The sequence below is a fragment of the Denticeps clupeoides genome, chromosome 9 (genome assembly GCF_900700375.1).
Source record: "Denticeps clupeoides chromosome 9, fDenClu1.1, whole genome shotgun sequence".
In the NCBI taxonomy this organism is placed as follows: domain Eukaryota; kingdom Metazoa; phylum Chordata; class Actinopteri; order Clupeiformes; family Denticipitidae; genus Denticeps; species Denticeps clupeoides.
Genome location: NC_041715.1, coordinates 19,640,044 through 19,662,001, shown reverse-complemented (window position 1 = coordinate 19,662,001; position 21,958 = coordinate 19,640,044). Strand labels below are relative to the sequence as shown.

At 40.4% G+C, this 21,958-nt stretch overlaps 1 protein-coding gene across 1 annotated transcript in view; it reads right to left on the bottom strand.

Moving 5' to 3' along the window:
• Positions 1 to 7,091: 7,091 nt before the first annotated feature.
• itgb5 (integrin, beta 5) overlaps positions 7,092 to 21,958 on the bottom strand; it is a 35,880-nt gene continuing 21,013 nt past the window's right edge. Inside the window, exons 11-15 of the mRNA XM_028991804.1 lie at positions 12,293 to 12,515; positions 11,766 to 11,866; positions 10,355 to 10,474; positions 10,060 to 10,226; positions 7,092 to 8,611 (exon numbers count right to left, since the gene is read on the bottom strand). Coding sequence (XP_028847637.1) covers positions 8,516 to 8,611; positions 10,060 to 10,226; positions 10,355 to 10,474; positions 11,766 to 11,866; positions 12,293 to 12,515 — 707 coding nt within the window. The 3' untranslated portion in view covers positions 7,092 to 8,515. The remainder of the gene's footprint in view (positions 8,612 to 10,059; positions 10,227 to 10,354; positions 10,475 to 11,765; positions 11,867 to 12,292; positions 12,516 to 21,958) is intronic.

Here is a 21,958-nt window from a genome sequence, read left to right as displayed (position 1 = left end):
AGTCGTGTCAGTTCCGACCTCGAGACAACTGAAACGCTCCCTGCCACCGCCAATCCTTTTATACTCGCTGCTATGGAAACAAGCCGACAGCCCTGATTGGTGCGTTCATATTATGGAGGGAAATGTCACGCCCATTTATCTCCGTCCATTTCCCGCTCATTTTAGACAAAGGCGGAGTTTTTTTACTTTAAATTTGATCTAAAATCTATTAAAATCAAGCATTAATTTATTGCTTCTTCATTTATTTAATGTGGCCTGAGCTTTACAAGCAAGACGTCTTGTCCTCTATTTTACAGTAAATAATAGAAGCATATCTACATATTCAATGTATGTCATTCGTCAATTTAATTCCACATAACTTTATAAAATAACGAGTGCTTGCAAAATATCATACCTGCTTTTTCCATATATTGGTTCTAATGTAGTTTAAAATTCTTCATACCAGCAGTTAAAGACCATCCAGGCCCTCTGGAGACTCTTATTAAAGGGACATAATGGCAGTAAACAAAGAGTGATCTTTTGTTAATAAAGATTCCTACATACAGATCACCGATTGCTGTTTATCATTAATAATCGGGAATTTTGTAAAATTTTCCACATCTGCACAAGACCAGAAAGCGCTTTTACTTGTACGTGTGTGTGGCTCTTAAAAGAGCCTTTGGGCTTTTTATTCGGTTCTCTGCTCGTTTAGCCGCCGAACCCGTACAGAGTGCGACCTTGACGTTTCAGCGCGTACACGACGTCCATGGCGGTGACGGTCTTCCTCTTGGCGTGCTCGGTGTAGGTCACAGCATCGCGGATCACGTTCTCCAGGAAAACCTTCAACACGCCACGAGTCTCCTCGTAGATCAGACCAGAAATGCGCTTCACGCCACCGCGGCGAGCGAGGCGACGGATGGCGGGTTTGGTGATTCCCTGGATGTTGTCGCGGAGAACTTTGCGGTGACGCTTGGCGCCTCCTTTCCCGAGTCCCTTTCCTCCCTTTCCTCGTCCAGACATCTTGTCAGATTGTTACAAAAACTGCAACTTGCGGGAGGAAGAGACTCGCTGGGGTTTAATGTACAAAGAGAGGACCTGAGTGAAGCCAGGTCCGTGGGGTGTGTTTTTGTCTACCCGTTTTGTAATAGGCTGCACATGAAAACACGTGACAACGTCACAGCCCCGCCTCCAGTCCGGAGCGTTTTCTTCAGTTCGATACAATGTAGCGTGTTTCGTTCCGCCAAGACTACAGTCGCTCTTACTGGTTAGTTTGTAACATTTTTAACAGGAAAGTGTGTTTCAGGACATCTTCACTTCTGATAGGATCCTTCCTCACCAAAGTTACTGTATTTACCAGAAGTTTTAATAAACTTTACTTTAAACAGATTTTTTTTTATATTAGTTGGTTTTTATTAATTGAACTGAGGGGTAGAAAATTGTTCTCAGAAGGCTTCATTATTTTAAACAAAATATAGTGGATTTTCTGTGATCTCATTCACTATATACACTACTCACAAGTTATGTATAATGTGAGTGACTTAGTGGATGTCATACATACGGTGCTTGTTTTACTTCAGGCATTTTTTGGATAGAGAGGCAATTATATTGGGGTGATAGAAAAGACAAAATGAGGTGTGTCTATCTAATGGTCTCATTGTGTACAGGTGTGCTTTATATTGGGGCCTTATATTGGAGACAACTTTCTCAATGAGCCATCAATTTTAACATTCTGTGGGTATAAAAAGCTGGTATTGTCAGAAGTCATTCCAAGTTCATCATTCAAACAGCCATGAACACACAACATCACATAACGGACAAGCAGCGTCACCTGGCTAAGGCACACCTTCGGGTCAGTGGCAGGTAGTCAGATGTTTCTTGTGAACTTGGTGTGTCTCAATGTGTCATCAGTAGACATTGTTATGCAAGCTGCAGGCCCGTTTATTAGGTTTTCCAAACAAACCATTTGCAACCTACTCCACCACTTTGGCTTAAATGCCAGACAACCGTTGCAGGTGACTCCACTGACACCAAGACACTGCCATGAATGTTTGAAGCTACAGACACCGAAACGGCGCATCCTGGGGAAACCTCATTGTGGGACTGGATCATAGTGGCTGAAATTCTGCACTAAGGCTGAATTTTGGAAATGGACTTCAGATACAGTATTAGGGGACCACTAAGAACGATATAAAAGCAAAATAAAAAGCATAATAGGGGACCTTTAATGAGACCAACTTTTTCAAGAGCAATTATAGTCATCATATTCAGTCACGGTAGATCTGGCGCTTTTATAGGACCTCTACGTGTCCATCAGGCAGGAGAGGAGATGCAACGTTGCGTGCAGTCGAACACGGCCCACGGTTGAGCTCTGCCTCAGACCAGCTGGAGGAAGTATAAACCAAAAGTGTGTGATGTCAATGTAGCCTGTAGCCAATGTAGCCAACCAGGTTCCATTTGATGTTCTACAGCATGATGAGCTAATGCTGAGAGAGCCATGTTAGACAGGACATAATTTCAGTGGTGGTTCTAGGGACGGGCCACAGGGGCATTGGCCCCAGCTGAAATCTGACTGGCCCCCTGTAGTGCAACTGTCCAGTCACTTTAGTGATGCTAAGACACCAAATTGGAAAATCAAGTATCAATAAAGCTTAGAGTAGAAGTAAAAGATTTGAACTCTACAGGAATGTTTTCATCCAATAAACCAGCCGTCTCCAACATGGTCAGGTTTTCAGTGACTCGCCAAGGGTTCAATTATACAGTACAAATATGATCCATCCCAAATGGTTACATTTTTCTTTCAATCAAAATTGTGGTTGTCTTGCTGCTTTCTGATATTGAACAAAATATTTTGTAAAGTTGGTGTCAATCAAATAGTTGAGGATGGGGGCGGAGCAAGCAAACAATGGCTGCATCTTCTAACATGTATCAAACAAACCACACAGACAGGAAGGAAGTAAATAATATCCTAACCAAAGAGTAAAGGCAGGAATATACTTGCTGTTAACTATGTACAGTAACCCAGGTAAGTACAGCCACAGTCCTTATTTGTTTGCTTCAGTTTTTGTGCACGTATAAAAAAATTCATACACGGAGATGCAATTTTATAGGGGCGATCTCCACTGAACACTCAAGATGTCCACGTTTGTGGACCTGTTGAAATCGGAAGGAATTGTAAAATATAAAGCATTTGAGCAAAAGCATTTGACATGAATGGATTTGTAAGATGGTTCAGTTCCTGTCACAAAAAACTAAAAAGCATAAAAAGGTACTTACTAGGGTACTAGAGACCACTATTACACAAATATACCACTATAACCACATATTTCACTACCAATTGTACAATATATGGGCCATGACAAATAAATGTTCTTGTTGATTAAAAAAAAAAATGATAAAAGCTTAATTTTCTCCCTTACTGTGTTGTGTTTATGTGTATTTTGTACCTTACAAATGCCTGTAAAATTGGTAAGGATATATTTCTGTGAAAGCTTTTTTAAATAGAAAATGACTGATGAACTCATCAGGCAAGTGTCAGTTCTGCAGTTCTACAATTTGAGCTGCAGGTGGCGGTCAAAGGCAGCACACTGCTGATCATGCAACACTGATTCCACGCCTGAAATCAGTGTTCACGGGGACGTTTTACTCATGCAAACCACAGTGTGACTCAAAATAAAGGAGATTAGTAACTTGTGTCTGATGAAGGACTAATGAGTGAAGCTTGTACTGAATCTACTGAACAAACTACCGTTTCTGATGTAGACTGTAGTGAAAGTCTGTGGTCCTTCCATTTAAGTGATCGTGATTTACTAAAAAACAACAAAGGAAGTCCTTCTAATACCTTCATGTCCATATTTTGGACATTAGTAAATCTGCATAAAAAGGCAACTGAGCAAATCCACTGCCTTACTTAGCAAAGGTTTTAGGATGGATGAAAGAAAGAGGCACTGAGTGACTGACAGATTCTTCAAAAACCTTTATATACTGCATGAAAAACTAGACCGTGGTAAATGTTACTTTACTGAACCAGAAGTCTTTGTTTACTGTTCCTAACATATTTTACATTCCAGTGCACCGTAATAATAAATGATCACATTTCTTCCCAGTTCAACAGAATACAACAGTTGTAATGAAATTAGGGGCATCTTGATGTCCTTAAAAAAAGAAACAGGAAAAGGGATTTTTGAATAACCAAAAGTAAAATATATAAATATATTTATTGCAGGAAGGAGGAATGAAGGGAGGTTTGAACAGTGTTGTGAAAAGAGAGTTGAGGAGGTTTCCTAGATGCTTTCTAGATATTTAAGATGTCTACACCCTGTAGGGGGCTCTTTTTAACAGTTCCAACAGTTCCAACAACATACAAAAGCTCAAACAAGCGAGTATGAAGAACTGTTAAAATGGTCCAATAAACACAAATAACAATTCCAACAAATAGCTGCTAATAAAAGTAGGTGTGCAGATCATCTGCTCTTCAGCAGCTACAAAGACATTTATTTTTTGGTGAGATATTTAAATATAGTTTAAAAGCTATAAAATGATTTAATATGTATTCATGCATAATTCTATTAAAAATAGCATAATCTTTATCATAATAATTGTAACTGGTTTATTTCATAAGTCAGCGCTGCTGGTTAAAGTGTTCTTTCAGTTTGGGTCATGGTCTGACCTCCATTGCTAAATTATGACTTCATGAAAACCTGTCAATGTCAAGACATTTCACGCTTTCACCACTCTGGAGACCAACACTAATGGTAACCATACACTAGAATACTTGCAATGACAGAGGATTGGATGGGGACCAGACTGTGATGAGATCCTCTGGAGTTGGTTTCCTATCATGCTCCTGGTATAAAGGTACAAGAAGAGAAATTGTTAAGCACATTGACCAGATGGCGCTATAGTCATTTGACTACAGTGAAATTGAAATTCCCAGAGACAAAGACCTCAAATTTGAATGTGATAGCTATTCCGACTCACATGGATCCTTACCCATCAGGGTGTTTTTTACAGTACCAGATTTAACAGGTTTTTTTTAAGGCCGTACATAATTACTATAAAAAGCATAACTGTCATAAAATGGTCAGCCTGATGTTGCTTATTATGGATAAATACAATGACTTCTGATTAGTAGACAGTTATTTATTTATAGGCATAACACAGAATAGCTATCACCTTATGGTGGTGGTGGTGGGGTTTCTTTAGGCTCCTGACAGGTTCTCCCATGTCAAACTGGTCTGAGAATACTCCAAAAAATACTCCAGTTGTTCCCCATTAGGTTATGGCAACAATGCAAAGACACGGTGATGGACTTCAGCAGTGAGGGACGTTGAAAGAATTCTTCAGGGTAATGCTTTCTGAAGCATTGAACTGAACAGTGCAGACAGGTCAAAAAGTCTGCAGGCAAAGCAAAAGCTACACCCTTGGAGAGGTGTAGAGTAAACATGAAAAATGGCTTTAGGATGGCCTTCATGAGCAAGAATAGGGATTTATTGACAAACCCTGAAATCATTGTTGAGCAGTGGAAGGAATATTGTGAGGAACTCTTCAACCTGGTGGACATGCCCTCTGACCAGGAGGCTGTGGCAGAAACCTCTAGTGAAACAGACCCCTTCAGTGTTGCTGAACTTGCCGTGGTGGTTCACAGTGGCTTTCACAGTGGTAAAGCTGGAAGGGTGGATGTGATTCATTAAGAGATTTTGAAGGCATGGGACAATGTAGGATTGTGTGGTTAATGTGACTTCAGTGTAGCAGGGAAGGTTGGTAAAGTGCCTTTTCATTTGCAGACTGGGTTGGTGATTCTGTTATTGAAGAAGGGACCAGAGGGTGTGCTACAACTATCTCAGCCTCTGAAAACTAAGCAAGGATGCTTCAGAGAAGACTGCCGTACCTCTGATTCATAAGAAGAACAATGCATACTCCACAGTAGAGGAAAAAAAGGAAGTACACCCTCTTTCAGTCCTAGGATTGCATGTAACAGGACAGAAAAATTATCTGGTCCAAGAGCAGATCCAGAATTGTTACCCTCCAATCAGCCATGACGAAACCCACAGAGACGTGAATAAAGTGATTATCTCTGTTAATGGCTTGGTTGTATTAGAAACATTGCAGAACCTAAATGATCCACTGCTAAATGCCACAGGACACCTTCATGCCTTGGCGAGATGGCAGTTGGTATAATCTTAAGGGTGATGTGAATTACCAGATTTTGGGAAAAATCTGCACTCGTTATGTTGCTCTACTCATTTATTCAGTTTTTCCCCCGTCGTGTCCTCTGTATGTGTTGATGGGGAAATCGGAATTATGAAGCGGAACGCTGTGGGCCAAGAGTAAAACAGATGTTTTACTCTCTCATTCATCTCTTCACACACACCTGTTCAGGCATATGGACTCAATGAAGTCTTCAAAGGTTGGAATGAGAAGTACACTGGGAAAAAAAAAACCTAGCTGTTTATTTAATTTTCATTTTTCTCATTAAATAAATGGTCTAACTTACTATACGTATGCCATGAGTACTTATTTATTATCATGCTACTGACAGCAGTTTTTTTTTTTTTTTTTGAGCCAGTGTTTTATTTTTTCAGTGTACTTCCTACAGCAGCAAGACACCGGACAGCAATTAGCCAAGCTAACTATACTATAGTTGGTGCTGATAGCTGAAGGCATTAGAAATGCTCTCATTGCAGTACTGACATTGCAAAGTGAAAGTACAGTTTTAACACGAGTGTCTGAAATGACTGGCATACTGTGGTGTTAATGAAGTGTTAATGAATCACTGGATGACCAGGCCTATAGGCACCTGGTGCCAAAATGCCTACTTTTAATTACAGCTCCCATCTAACCCAGGCTCAAACACTTTAGGCACATGTGCAAAATTCCTCTCTATTCTAACCCACCTCTTTTGAAGGCTGCCTTTAAAATGCTAAATTAAAGAGCCTAAATCCTTGCAAACCACACAAACCCCAGGTGCTAAACAGAAACCACTACACTCCAAGAACACTACGAGGCGGAAATGAATCGTTCAAGGTAGATATGCCTAACATTAGTCTTTACTATGTAATGCGTGTGTGTGAGAATTTAAGTGGATTGAGGAAAGAAGGAATATTTTTTCATTCTTTGTTCATCATTCATTTTCTTCATTGTTATTAGGCTATTATTATAAGACCACTCCTTTTTAAGCAGTTTATACATTAGGTCTTGGACTTAGCAACTATGTATTGTTAATGGTTAATATACATTTGGTGCGATGACATTAAAACGGACCCTGTTCCTTCTTACATTATCTTGTATTATTCTCTCTGAGGTTTTCTCAGCATTGTTTATATTTTACCCTCCACGTTTCCCCACATAAAACAACACTTACACTCATATCCATATTGGGGCAGCAATGGCCTAGCGGGTAAGAAAAGTTGCCTGTTCAAATCCCCTTGATCAAGGTACCGTCCCCCACACACTACTCATAGGTGCTCACTAAGGGCGATGGGTTAAAGTGAAGTGAAGTGTCATTGTGAAACACTGTAGCACAGGGTGACACAATGAAATGTGTTCTTTGCTCTTAACCTCTGCTTTTAACACTGCTCACCCTTGCCATGACAGGGGCCAATGTGCCAAGGAAACAATGTGCTTTGCTCATTGGTACCTTGGCGGTTCAGGATTCGAACCAGCAACCTTCTGATTACAGGGCCGCTTCCTTAACCGCTTGGCCACCACTGCCCCAAAAGCAGAGGACACTTCTTGTTATGTCCCAGTGTGCTGTGCTCCAATGTACCACAATGACAAACACTTCACTTTCACCTTGAGTAGCAGCTCTTCCTCTTTTACGCCACATGAATGGAGTCCCTGTGGGAGAATGGTGCACACTACAGACACATAAGATAGCAGAGACAGAAGATCATGTAGTAGACGCAACATCACTGGTAAGTTGTATTCCCCCCCCCCCAAAAGTACCTTGTGCAAATGCAGGGTGAAAAAATCTATTGCTCTTTGTACGCTACTTCATCAAAGACTAAACAAAGCTAGTGTTTCATACAGCTGAAAAAATGTAAAATAAACTTCTTTTTGTTTAGGGTCCATCTTGGATTAAGCACGTGAAAGGCACTCTGTTAAAAATATATATATATACATAAGACTTAAAAACAATGCCTCAGTGTGTAATACAGTGTACAGGGTCATACTTAAAATAGTAATTTTATGGTAAGTTATTTGAAAGTCTGTCATTACATCCTTCAACCAGTTTAAAAAAAAAAAAAAAAAAAAAAAAACACACAACTCACATCTGGTGTTTCTACAAAATTTCAAGCTTTACAAAGTGTCCATGTCAAGGAGCATTCTGTACTCAGACCTCTGTGAAGTCTTACAGTCCACTAAAAAAATATTACATCACTATAGAAAAATGCCAAAATTATAAACAAGGCTTCTTGTCAGTTCTTGATGAGATGGTTGAAGTGTGCCTGTGCAAATACTGTTCTTCAGTTCCAACAACCTTTATTGTCCCAGCGGTCTGGTCTGGCCACACCCTGGTGCCCCGCCCAATGATGTGTCAGTGGAGAACTCCGTTATAAGACTTTCCATGCATGTTGAAAACTGTCTCCATTGTGTGGTGAGAAATGGGCTGCTTGTACAGTGGGTTGGATGCCTGTATGGAGAGATAAAGGATGACAGTATGTGTGAATTTGAGTAAATCATCATTTTTTTTTAAAATCATTGTGCATTTAGGAAATGAAACTAGTCTCAGAAACGAGTTATCCTCAAGCATTTGCCTGTATCTGAATGAGACCTTTAAGCAGGTTTAACAGCTCAAATCCCTAAACTGAGACCCTTCTAATACAGAAAAATATTTCAGAAGACTAAAGGGTAAATTATTACATAGATGCAATTATGCACGAAGTTGCCTGTTGTATATATTTTCTGTGTCTGAACAGAGAACCGAAGTCTGACATTTTTCATTCAATTTTAACAGGTTAACAATGAGATCAATTTCTGGCATTTCTAGGTAGAATAAATTCTCTAAAGATTATTTTGGGTTATTGGTATGACAAATAAATGTAGGCTTATTATGATTAACATTACAGCCTGCCATTTTTGCCACAAGGTGAAGTGTCAGAGGATAAATGTGATACAAAGGTGAAATCAGGGATTGGGGGTTAGTGATCGGCTTGCAAGCACAGCTGTGCTCTTCCCTACAAATGCTTTGAATCACTTCTTTCTCCTCAGTCAAAACCTTAATCCATGTATTCATCACTTAACTACTCAACAATTGAAATCAGCCTGTATTGTATACAGTTCATAAGTATCCTCCTCAACTTCAAAGCACTCCATAACCGGGCCCCGTCCTATCATTCTGAACTTCTCCACGGCCACACGCCTTCCCATAAACTTTGTTCGACCAATGAAAATCATCCATCTGTCAGGGGTGACCGAGCCTTCTCTGTAGCTGCCCCTCCATCTGGAATTCCCTCCCACAACCCATCAGACAATGTACAGACTTGGCGACTTTCAAGTCTCTTCTCAAAACTAATCTCTTCAAACCTGCATATAACCTTTAAGCGCTGTGTTGTCACTCACAGGTTCAGTTATCTGTTTATACTTATGTAGTGTGCTTAAAGTAAAATATTAAGATTTAGACCTTTTCCTAATATGTATGTTTTAATCTATGAATTACATTAATTACATTAATTGAATTGTTATTGTGTGTTTTATTTCTTGCACTGTTCAATACTATGTTGCGTACCATTAAAGGTGCTCTATCAATGTATTATTAATATTTAGCTACTTATCATACTTATGGACTAATATATACGTTTTATTCATAACATATACAAATTAAATTTTACGCAACGTAAAAGAAAAGTGTGCATTAATTTTTTTATTCCTGATTACAGTTCTATACCTCTATACCTCACTCTGAGACCTCTATCATCTCACATTCTGTCTGGAAGTCTACAAAAAGACAAAATGATATGATTGCAGTGAGCTATGGTGCATCCTGGCACACAGCAGCATCAAAGGTCCAATGAGCCAGTATTGGTAATTAGTTATATGAACAATATAGAGAATGTTGTTTTCCTGAACTCTAATCCTCACCATTTCATATCGTGCCCGTGAGCGTGCACTCTGGAAACGGGCAAACTCGCGTCGATCGTGGATGGTGATGACCAGTTTCCAGATGGCAAGCAGCACGATACCCACCAGCAGGATGCTGCCCACTACAGCGAGCAACACTGTCAGTGCATCAGGAGCTGAGCCACAGTCTGGAATGGAGGAAAACACACACCGCTTACAATGAATACAACAATTAAATGTATAAAGGCAACGCAAACATAGTCTATGAGCCTATGCATCTACATACATAAAATAATTCATGTGATAACAGACTGACCTGGTTCCTTCAGAGCAGTGAGCACCGACTGGCCGCTGGCGTGCTCAGAGTATGTAAACTTCATCACACAGTCGTTTTCTGTCTTATACAGACAGAGCACAGCGTTGTGGTCATCCGTCTCTACAAGGAAAGAAGAGTTCAGCTTCTGGTTTAAATGAAAACAGAACAAGAGAGGTCAAGGAGGAAGGGGGGGGGGTTATTTCTTATCAGCACTCGTACTGAAAGCATGTCAGGTGACATAATTCTGGATTCTTTATTCCTTGATAAGGACTCCCGGCTTGTTGCAATTTCATCTTAATTTCTTTCAATGGTTTATGAATGGCCTGCAGTATAAAGCAGTAAACCCCCTCCTTACAATGCCTTTAATATATGGGTCAATATACGAGTCCACTTGACTTTGTGCAAGACGTTTCCGGAATGTGCATGTGGAGTTCATTAAGGAAGTCTGAAATAGCAGAAGAATGTTGTTACACTCTGTCAGTCTAACAATACCTTGCTTGGTCAGTCACAGGGCCAATCTGTTTATAATCGTGAATTATTGTTTTTCAAAAAACTGTTTATGTAGTATACAACTACACATACATAAACAGAATGCTAGGAGTATTGCAGAGAAACTATTCCTCATTATGTCTGTCTGGGGTAAATACAACATGCAAAATGGGCAGAATGTGGAGAATGTGGCAGTTGGTCAAAATAATCAGTGTTATTTGCAGGCTGTGGGATGACAGGGTGACCTACTCAGAGGCCTAGACTGACACTCACAAAAATTACAAATAGGGGCCCAAGAGCATAGTACAGCACAATGTGTGCAGATAGGAAACTTGTGCTAAAGGTGAGGTTTGTTATAGGACAGTCCTTTGCTTGAAAAGTCCAATATCAACACAGAATGAACTTGATGCTTTTTGATCACCTTGCCACCATCCCCATGAATTGTGCAGAAGCCATGATAGCATTAGGAACCGCCACACAGAACTAAAGCATGTAGAGAGGCATCTAATGTGACCCTTCCTTTCATCTCCTTTATCCCTTTAAGTGACCCGAGGGCCTGGAAGAATTCCACCCAGTGAGTCCATGTGGTTTCAAAAGCAAATGATAAATAACAGAGCTTGTTAAAACAAGATGACAGTCATTGGATCAGGGGCGACGCCATCACAAACACAAAAGTTCTAGGGATCAGAACATCTGAAAATTCCTGGCAGATGGTTGGCATAGAGTAAACCGTTAAATCATGATATTTAAATAGAAAACAGCCTCGAGCTCAGGAAGGGACTGCTGACGACTGCCTCATTTTCTTCCAATGTATTCGCTGGCCATTAATGCCCAGAAATATTCATGAATCTGTTTGACATTTTTCATTTACAGAAATGATTGCACACCGTGTGGTTAGCTTTGAGCTGGTGCGGATACTCACTTAGCGTGTCCACGGTGATGATCTCATCTTTGCACAGGCGCTGGCATGTCTGGTTGTCGGCGAGTCTCCCCGAGTTAAAGAGTCTGCACTCAATACACTCTCTGTGGTTAAAAATCCCAGCAGGACATGTTAGTACACATACCTCAGCAGAAGAGATGCAGACCTGTACTTTTAACAGTTCAAAAACGAGACTAAAGTCAGGGGACATCTTTGCTAATGTTCATGCAGTTCATCTTCTAGAATCCTGCAAGTTGAGAAATAAGCACCAACACTTGTTGTACTATGGTAAACACTGCTGGAGTATCTAGTTAAAAATCAAAGTTACACTGTGTCACATTAGTATATTTTAACATGTGCCAAACTGTAGGTTGCCAAATAATACAATAACAACATCACATTGTTAAATGACAGCATTATGATGTGCAGGAATGAGTAAAGCTAAGGAAATAAAAGCACAACGTGGGCTTGGTATTTAAGCCCTGATAATAAAGCCCCATTTTAATATAGCCAAAGCTCACTCCTCTTACCTTTTAGTGCTGCAGGCATCAGGGCATGTGGGACATTTCTCACAGGTGTCCCCAAAGGCCCCTGGTTCGGTGCACTGGCATTGACCACACACACAGTTGCCTCGCCCGCTGCACATCTGCCCATCATCGGAGATGCAGGATGCCGTTTCCGTGGAGCAATTGCAGTTGTCACCGACATACCCAGCGTGGCATTTACACTCACCACAGTGACATTCTCCATGGCCTGGGGAGAAACAGACAATGAGAGAGAGGAAATGTAAAATGTGAGAGTCTCTCAAAAAGTCCCTTAAACTGGGCATACAGTGTAATATTTAAAAAAATTACATAAGGTAAATATCTTCTCAACTTTTGTCCCTGTTGTGTGTTGCTGCAACAGCTGAGCAGAGATTCCATGTGCTGCTAACTGTGTTTGCACAGGCACAGCGAGGACAAAACAGTACAGCTTTACTGCGCACACACACACACACATATATATTTTCAAACTTAAAAAAAAAATGTGTGGCCACAATTCATTCATAAGCACAAGAAAAATGATAACCCAGTAAAAACCTTAAACCCATGAAATGTGGTTGATGGCATTGGCCCATCATGTCTAAAAAGGAAACAAAATGTCACACAATCGTAGTAATTCTCTGTAGGAAACAATTCGGGAAAACCGGTAGCAAGCATGTTCTCTCAACTTCACGCCTATGCCACAACTATATGTTGCCAGTTGCCTTAAATGTATTCCAGAGTTGTTGTTTTTTTAGGCATAGAAAATCCCTCTCTACCAACAGCCGCAATGGGGCAGAGAAACACACAGATCACTGGTGTGAAGATTTCTCTGGGAACAACAGTCTTTTCCATGTCCAAATGCTTTCAAAAACACATTCTAGGCCGTGAGTCAGACCTACTCTGTGGTTACTGATGTGCACAGATGTAACCCGAATGACACTGTGGGACCTTTGACTGCCAAGTTCAGTGAAACCTTATGCTGGCTTTACAAATTGTGATTATCCAAAAAATAAGTAAGTAAACCTGTACCCTTTTTTGGCCTGATAATGAATGCAATGCAGTCACAACAGAACAGGACAATTGTCCATGTGATACAAGGGACATTTTGATAACAGTTACTTCATCCCCTTAACTATTGGGGGGTTAGTTCAATATAAAGTTGACAAAAGCTATACAAGCAGTTTGAAAACTTGTGATGCATGGGACACAAAAAACAAGTCTCACTTGTTACAACCAACTTCGACAATAAAATTCTATGAACTCTTTTAGCATGACGTCAAAACTATGGAATCAAATATTTCAATTGTATAATGGGTGTCAAAACCATGCAACACAACACTAAAATAATGCTTATGCAAAATCAATATATGCAGCAAAAATGACCAAGATGGTATGATACACTGGATGACAACGTCACTGGTCTAAAAGCTACACAAGTAAGTTGACAGCTAGGACTAAGTGTTAAAATGTGGTGCATTGCATGAATATTTTAATAAAGCCTGATGAATTATTCAATATAACAAACATACACAAACCAGGCCAAAAGTTTGGACACACCTTCTCATTTAATGTGTTTTCTTTATTTTCATGACCATTTACGTTGGTAGATTCTCACTGAAGACATCAAAACTATGAATGAACACGTGTGGAGTTATGTACTTAACAAAAAAAAGGTGAAATAGCTGAAAACATGTTTTACATTCTAGTTTCTTCAAAATAGCCGCCCTTTGCTCTGATTACTGCTTTGCACACTCTTGGCATTCTTAAATACTAGAACTAGAAGTAAAATTGCAAATATTTTTTGTTTGTTTCATTTTCTATAGAATCGCTCAACAGATTCACAATCACATCATTTCCAATGATAATCATGAACACTGATAATGGATTATAAATTCTACAGTGCTGTGACACACACAACCTGTATATGAACCTGTACAGAACTCACGTCCAGATTATAAATTGCTTCACACATTTCTCCAAATGATAAATACAGAAAATCCCAGTCTTATGTATCCACACGTCAAGAAATGTAAGTGTGGGCAGGAATTCAGGATTTCTTATTCTGAAGCTGATGCAGCTGCGGAGTGATGGCAGAGCAGACATGATGAGGGATATCACATCAAACAGATCCTGCCCTGCTGGTGACTGGACTACACAGACCTGCATTTACATTGGGGAGCAGAAGAGGCATTCAAGAGCCCTTCCAGGGCTGGCAGCCTCTCTGGGATGTCTTGGAGAAAACACCCGACTTGTGGTGCAGTGACTGATACAGAGTGAAAAAGAATGTAGGTCCAACAGAGACAAACAGGATGCTCACTGACTTTTCATTCCACACTAATAGTTTCAAGCTTTGGAATATTTTTTGAAGGACTAAAAGCTGAACTAAAAACAAAACAAATATACTAAAAAAAGAAAGGGAAATACCTCACCAATTTGATAAAATGATTTCTGTGCAGTGGAAGCTTTGAAGGAAAAGATTGCTCACTGACATTTCAAAAGACAAGAATCCTGAAAATATTTACAGTTCATGCCCTATGTCTGGTTCCACTTAGGTAGCCAAGTGAGGGAGCAGGTAATCAGAAAATGTAATTACATTAGCAGGTCACTTTCTGTTCAGGGTACTACTCTCTCTCTATTTGTGTCATGAAACAGGTTCATTCCAGGACCCGGTAACCACCCACAGTAATGTACATTTGGTACAAAATACATATTTTCTACCATTTACCAACCAAATAGCCAAATAAAATCTGGCCCGTTAAGGACGTGTAGACCTTTAGTCACTACTACAAACTCGACTGTGCTTGTCTCCTATGGGCAGATTCCCCATCGATACATAGAATGGAACTTATTAATACAAACGATACAACAACGATAAAAATCAATCAATTTCTAAAAGAGTTGGCAACGAATTTCCTAATCGATTCGTTATGTCGTGAGACGCGGAGAAGTTTGAACACACTCGGTCTCTCTCGCGCACAGATGCTAGCAGAGTTTGGCGCCTCATAGACAGCGCGGAGCAAAAATAAAAATAAACCGCGCGGAGGTAGAGGACAGATACATGGCGGAGGCATAAAATTTAAAGTGAAGTGATTGTCACACGTGATACACAGCAGCACAGCACACAGTGCACACAGTGAAATTTGTCCTCTGCATTTAACCCATCACCCTGAGTGAGCAGTGGGCAGCCATGACAAGCACCCGGGGAGCAGTGTGTGGGGACGGTGCTTTTCTCAGTGGCACCTCAGAGGCACCTTGGCAGATCGGGATTCGAACCAGCAACCTTCTGGCTACGGGGCCGCTTCCTTAACCGCTAGGCCACCACTGCCCCACGAAAATATGCAAAAGCGACATGGCACGGCACGGGAGCACCACGGCAATGATCCAGCCCCTGAAATGCGTGTTTGATGAGGAGGAAGGGAGTTCAGCAGCAGGGTAAGTCGCTACAGAATCCTACTTTTGTTCCGTTTTGAAGTGAGGAACGTAATGTCCCTGGTGCTGGTGTTTAACTCGCCGCGGAGGAGCGGGCACTTACAGCGCCACCTACAGGTGTGGAGGGGGGATGAAACAGCGTTCGGACTGTTCTCTGTGTCTCCGCGTGGACGACTCGCCTATTGTGTCCCTGAGCAAGACACTTAACCCTAAGTTGCTCCAGGGGGACTGTCCCTGTAACTACTGATTGTAAGTCGCTCTGGATAAGAGCTTCTGATAAATGCTGTAAATGTAAATGTTTACCCGTCATCCAGCTTGACAGGCATGACAAGTTAGCGTTAGCTTGTTAATAACAGTAGTAAAGCAGGGGTGCTATAGTTACTTTGCATTAAAAGACTAAAGACATGTTTTTATTCACTAGCCTTTTTTGGACCATTCATTTTTCAATCTGTTGTCATGTATAGCTACACTGCAAAAAAAAAAAAAAAGTACCTAGTAATTTTGTCTCGTTTCCAGTCCAAATATCTAAAAAATCTTAAATCAAGATTACTAGACAAGAAAAATGGAATGAGAATATTAAGTGATGCTTAAAACTTCTGTTTGAGATTATATCTCATTAAGATTAGTTTTCTTACCCCATTGGCAGATAATTTTGCTTGTTTTAAACAATCACTTAATTCTGAGATGTTTTATCAGAAAACAAGACAATTTCTTATGCTATGTGTCTAGTAAATGTATCTTGATTTTTAGAGATTTGGACTGAAATCAGGACAAAACTACTAAATTAGAAAAGCATTTTTTGCAGTGTGTGTGTGTGTGTGTGTGTCAGTGTGAGTTTGTGAGTGTGTGCATCTGCGAGTGTGTGCATCTGCAGTGTAGAGAACAAGTTCTGACATTCAAACAAATCCTGTTAAATTTTCTGATTTGTATTGTTCTTTATTTTTTTTATCAATTATTTATCGTTCTGGCAGCTCAGGTGGCACTTTATTTAAAAAAAAAAAAAAATCTATATTTGGCAGATGTAAAGCATACATGTGTATGTTTTTTGTGTTAGTCCATTTTTATTTTATTATTATTATTATTATAACAGCTCAAGGAGCAACATTATTGTGCACTTTCTAAAGATTTTGGTTCTGTTTTTGAATAAAGGGTTGGAATAGAAGGCTTTTCTTTTTTTTTTTTTTTTTTTTTTTATCCGATTCAACGATTAATCAAAAAAATAATCGACATGTTAATCGATTATTAAAATAATCGTTAGCTGCAGCCCTAATTCAAACAAGCACGTTGGATTCTTTGAATCCACAACATCCCTGCAATGATACAACCTGACAGTTACAACAGCCTCTTCCCGGTGCAAAAGGTGGAGCTAAGCCCCTACTGACTGCAACCCAAAATATATATAGTGGTCTGGGGGTCAAAGATAAATCCGGAGCACTTGTAAGACCTGAAAAATGGAATAACCTTATATGTGATGGTGTGTGAATGCATGATTTGGTCACTGAACAGTAGAAACTTTTTACGCACTTCAAAATTAAAAATACAAAGCTCATCTGAATCATTAAGACAATCAGCCAGGATTTTTTTTACATCAGTTAATTTGTAAAATCACGTTAAATAAAAACAGGGGTAGTACATATATTAAAACTGGACGATACATGGTCAAAAAAAAAAAAAAAAGAGAGCCATACACATTACTTCATCTTCTCCACCCTCATGGTCACCACCGAAATATTCTTCTTCACACCCAGTTACAGAAGTCACATGTTTTATTAACAAGCACACTTGCAGAAAGCGTAGAAACAGGACAAACCAGGTACTAAGTTTTGACAAAGGCAACATGCACAACTGAGCACATTTAGACAAAATGACATGACATGAGCACAAGCCAGTTGGGTCAAGAGTCAAACGTCCCAATATAAACGCTAAGTGACACTGACTCACTGATCCATGGCAATTAAAGACGCCCAAAATGGCAGGTTGGGGCTAAGCTCACAGCATGTGAATAACAGGTCGTGAATGGTGTTTTCAGCTGTAAAATGAAGGGCTACAGACATTACTGGGCAGCCTGAATGCAAAGTTTAAAAATATGAAGGGAGAGTGAGAAGTTAATATCTCTCAGCATGCAATCTTCAAGAGCTGCCTTTCCCAAATATAACCCAGTAGCTCTTTGATGAAGTCATTTCAGTCTGAACTGGGTTGGTTTGTTTCCAGATATTTCCTGTTTATGGTTAGTAGAAATGAGTGTGAGAGTGCATGTATGCCACCAATTAGGAACGAATGGAAATATGGCTTCTTTATTTTGGTTAAGCTGCTTGAATGCACAAGGTGTCTGAAGATGCGATTTCCAGTGAAATGTACAGAGTTGTGGGATGGCATCTCCATAAACCAGACATCCCATGCCAAAGAAACTCAGGTCAAGAACCACCCTTGCCATAATCTAACAGAAAACTGAATTTATCAAACCGTTTCCGTCCACATGTCTGATCGTTGCAGGAGGTGTCAGGGCACAACCCTGTACCCAGCAAGCTAAACCTTACTTGTGTTTGACACTTTTCAATCACCACCAAATCTTTTGTGCTACATTAGGGCCTTGTGGCATAAGACAAGTCATACAAAATTACCATTTGGTGTCTTGTGGTGTATCACTGTAATTCAAGTCAATGTTTGCTGAAATAAAACACAGCCAATAAAAGCCATTCAGCCAATTTTAACGAGATTCTATCTGTGTGTGGGATTAATTAGGTGCTTAAAGCACCATCACACCAGTTCAGATCAACAAAATAGTTAACACAAAAGAGACACTGATTTCAAAGTGTTGCTAAGTGCAGCGCTATGCACAGTGTGAAGTTAAAGATGTCTGCAGGGCGTGTCATGTCACCAAAGAAGAGGAGGACCCAAGAGCAGGTGCTTTGAACAAAGCCTTTTTTTCAGACGAACAAACATATAGGGCTCTACTAAATGAAAATGGTGAAAGGAAAAGTTACTCTCACACCGCATACACCTGTGCAGGGTGTGACTGCCAATCACACCCAGCTAATGGTGGATGCTGGGAGGATCGTTAAAACATACCTAAACACAACCAGAATTTCAGAAAATGTTCTTTAAATTTGAATGAACACTAAAAGGCCACCAAACTTGCTCATTTCATCATGCTTGCTACAGGTCCGTAAAAAGTTAGGACAAGCATGTTTACCATGATGCATCTCTTCTTTTCTAAATAGTTTGAAGACGTCTGGGTATCCAAGTTATAAGTTTGTGGAGTTTTGGTGTTTGGCCCCATTCTTGCTTTAGGTGTCCAGCTGCTGAAGTGTTGGTGGTCGTCTTTGACGTACTTTTCATTTCATTTCTCTATAGGCCAATTCAGCACCCGGACTGTCCTCCAATGAAGTTAAAGTGAAAGGGCTTTTGACCAATCACCGATACTGAGAAGTGGGCAGCCTTGACAGGCGCCTGCCACTGAGCGAAGAACCGTCCACAAACCGCCAACCTTCTGCCCCACTACAAAGTGTTGTAATATAAACAGTACATGGTTTTGCATTGTCCTGCTGAAATACATGAGGTCTTCCCTGAATAGACATTGGCCGGAGGGGAAGAGATGTTTTGCTCAAACTTTATATACCTTTCAGCATAAATAGTTCCTTCTGAAACATGCATGCTGCATATATCATATACAATTTTGCCCACCCATACAATCAGAGATGCTGCATTTGAACTAAATTCTGGAAACAGGCTGGAAGGTCTCCCTTAGCCTGGATGTCACAGCATCCATGAATGTCAAATTTTGACTTTTCTGGCCATAGAACACAGTCCATTTCAAATGAATTCTGGCTCACAGGACATGACTGCACGCCTGGACCTAGTTTAAATATGGCTTCCGTTTTTGATAGAGATTTACATGGTATCTGCAGATGGCGCGGTGGATTGCGTTTACTGTCAGTGGTTTCTGGAAGTGTTAATGGGGACATTTAGTAATGCCAGAGACAATCATGGCGATGAGTATTTATTTATTTATTTATTAATTAAAAATAAATGGAAGATCCCTACATATCTGGAATTTGAGTTGTAAATAGATAAACAAGAAAGAAGCAATGGTGTTTGTACATGTGACATGGGAATACGGAATGAGGAAGTAGCGTGCCTGTTTATAACATCATTACGAATTGTGTCTCAGGTAACGAAAATATTAAAAAAGAGACAGACAGTTCAAAATACACACAATCACCAAGAGGTTCAAAGGTTGTATGCAAATTCTGAGAATGTCTAACCTTGCTGCCATTAGAGCTGAACTTGGCGCCGGTGCCCAAAGTGCCAGGCATATTATAGCATTTAGGTCAAGCTGCAAGAGAAACGTCTGGTTCCTGGCAAACTACTCCAGATCAGACACGTTGACCAAAAAATCTGTCCTTCCTGTGTCAACAGACTGGCCTGTATGGTCCGACAGGAAGAATAGATGGACCCTGTATCCTGCTGCGTCAGCCAGTAAAGACCAGTGTTCCAGGCAGGAAATGCCTCTTTAGATGGCCTGAAAAAAAAGTGTGTTTTTAAGCCAGGCTGACCAAGTTCCACACCAAAAACTGTCAGAGTGAATCATGACATCACCCTGGAAACATGGAAAATAATGGTCCCTGAGGAGAAGACCCAATAGCCATGAATGAGCACAAACGCATCCACGTGCAGAAAGTTTCTCCAACAGGAAACACCCTTCTGTAGACGCCCAAAGCCCCTTTTAACCCCTAAGTCTATATGAAGCGATGCAAACTTCTGGAGACGTTTGAGGTCATCTATAGAGAAGCAAAGCGAGGGGTTGGACTTTTTTTTCCTTCATTCAACCGCAGAAGGAACTATTCTTGGATACAGCAGCTACAGAATGACTAGGGTTATTTTATGTGAAGTCTGTCAGCTCCATCTCTTAATGAAAGATCCAGCTACACTCAAACAATAACCCACAGCCTTGTGACCTAATTGCACGGTTCTCGGTCAGGATAATGTGAGTGTTGTGGGGTGGCTCGCTGCAAAATTGGGCTGGCGTCTCCACTGATGCTCTGAGCTCCTGACAAACAGAACAAAGATGACCATCCCAGCATGCTTTGCATTCTGACCTCATTCTGGTCATGTGTGTTTTTGTATCTTTTTCCTGACTCCTTCAGTGGTGACTTGAAATAGACTCAGATGTGGATACATAAACTGTATGTCTGAGTTACGACGCTGTTATTCAGAGTAGAGGAGCTGGTCCAGAAGTCAGAGCTTCTCGAGTCCTAAAGTAGAAATCCCGCACACAGACTGAGAAACATTCCTGTCTGAGACACTAAGTGTGACTTCAGAGTGTCTGTGTAGGTGAAGTGGGTGTATGCAGTGTGAGTAAATTTTCCTTTCCCCATTTCCATTAAGCAACACTTCATAGGGATAAACAGTCAAAGCACATCAACATCCTTCTAATTAAAATGTGGCGAAAGCAGAAAAGCTTCTATTCACAGTAGCACTTCCAGATTTCAGAACATGACAGAGGACCACATCATGTGAGAGATGCAATTACATGGGGACAGTGAGAAAGTCCAGTCAAATGGAATTTCAGATTCCATATATATATATATATATATATATATATATATATATATATATATATATATACACACACACACACACACACACACACACACACACACACACACACACACACACACGTAAAAATACTCACTCACAGTTTAATAAAACTTTACTTCGATGTAGCGATGAAGAGAATTCATGCAGCTGAAATTTCTATCATTAGTCCAGCTCTAAAATTCATCTCTGCAGAAAAAACTATCCATTTACCAGATCACAGACATGCTCACACACACACACACACACACACACACACACACACACACAGTCAGTGCACCGTGTGATCATGACACCTGGCAAAACGCTACTGTGGACCCAGATAATGACATGCTGCGCAAACACAGTAAACATAATTCTGCGCAACTCCACCCCATGGAAGAGGGAACGCACAGCCAGGCTCCTCCCAAAACCACCAAGGGGAGAAACAAGTCCCTTTGTCAAAACCCAAGCTTGGTCTCACGTGTAGTCGGTGGAAATGCCAGTTCCTTTAGAAAAACTCAAAACTGGCCAATTTTCTAAAGACCTGCTGGGAAACCTGACTTCAATTAGCTGAGAGAATCAAAAATGTCCTCATGTGCTCATGTGTCACATGAGGACATCACATGTCTGAAACACACACAAATGCACAGCAGCAGGGGTCAG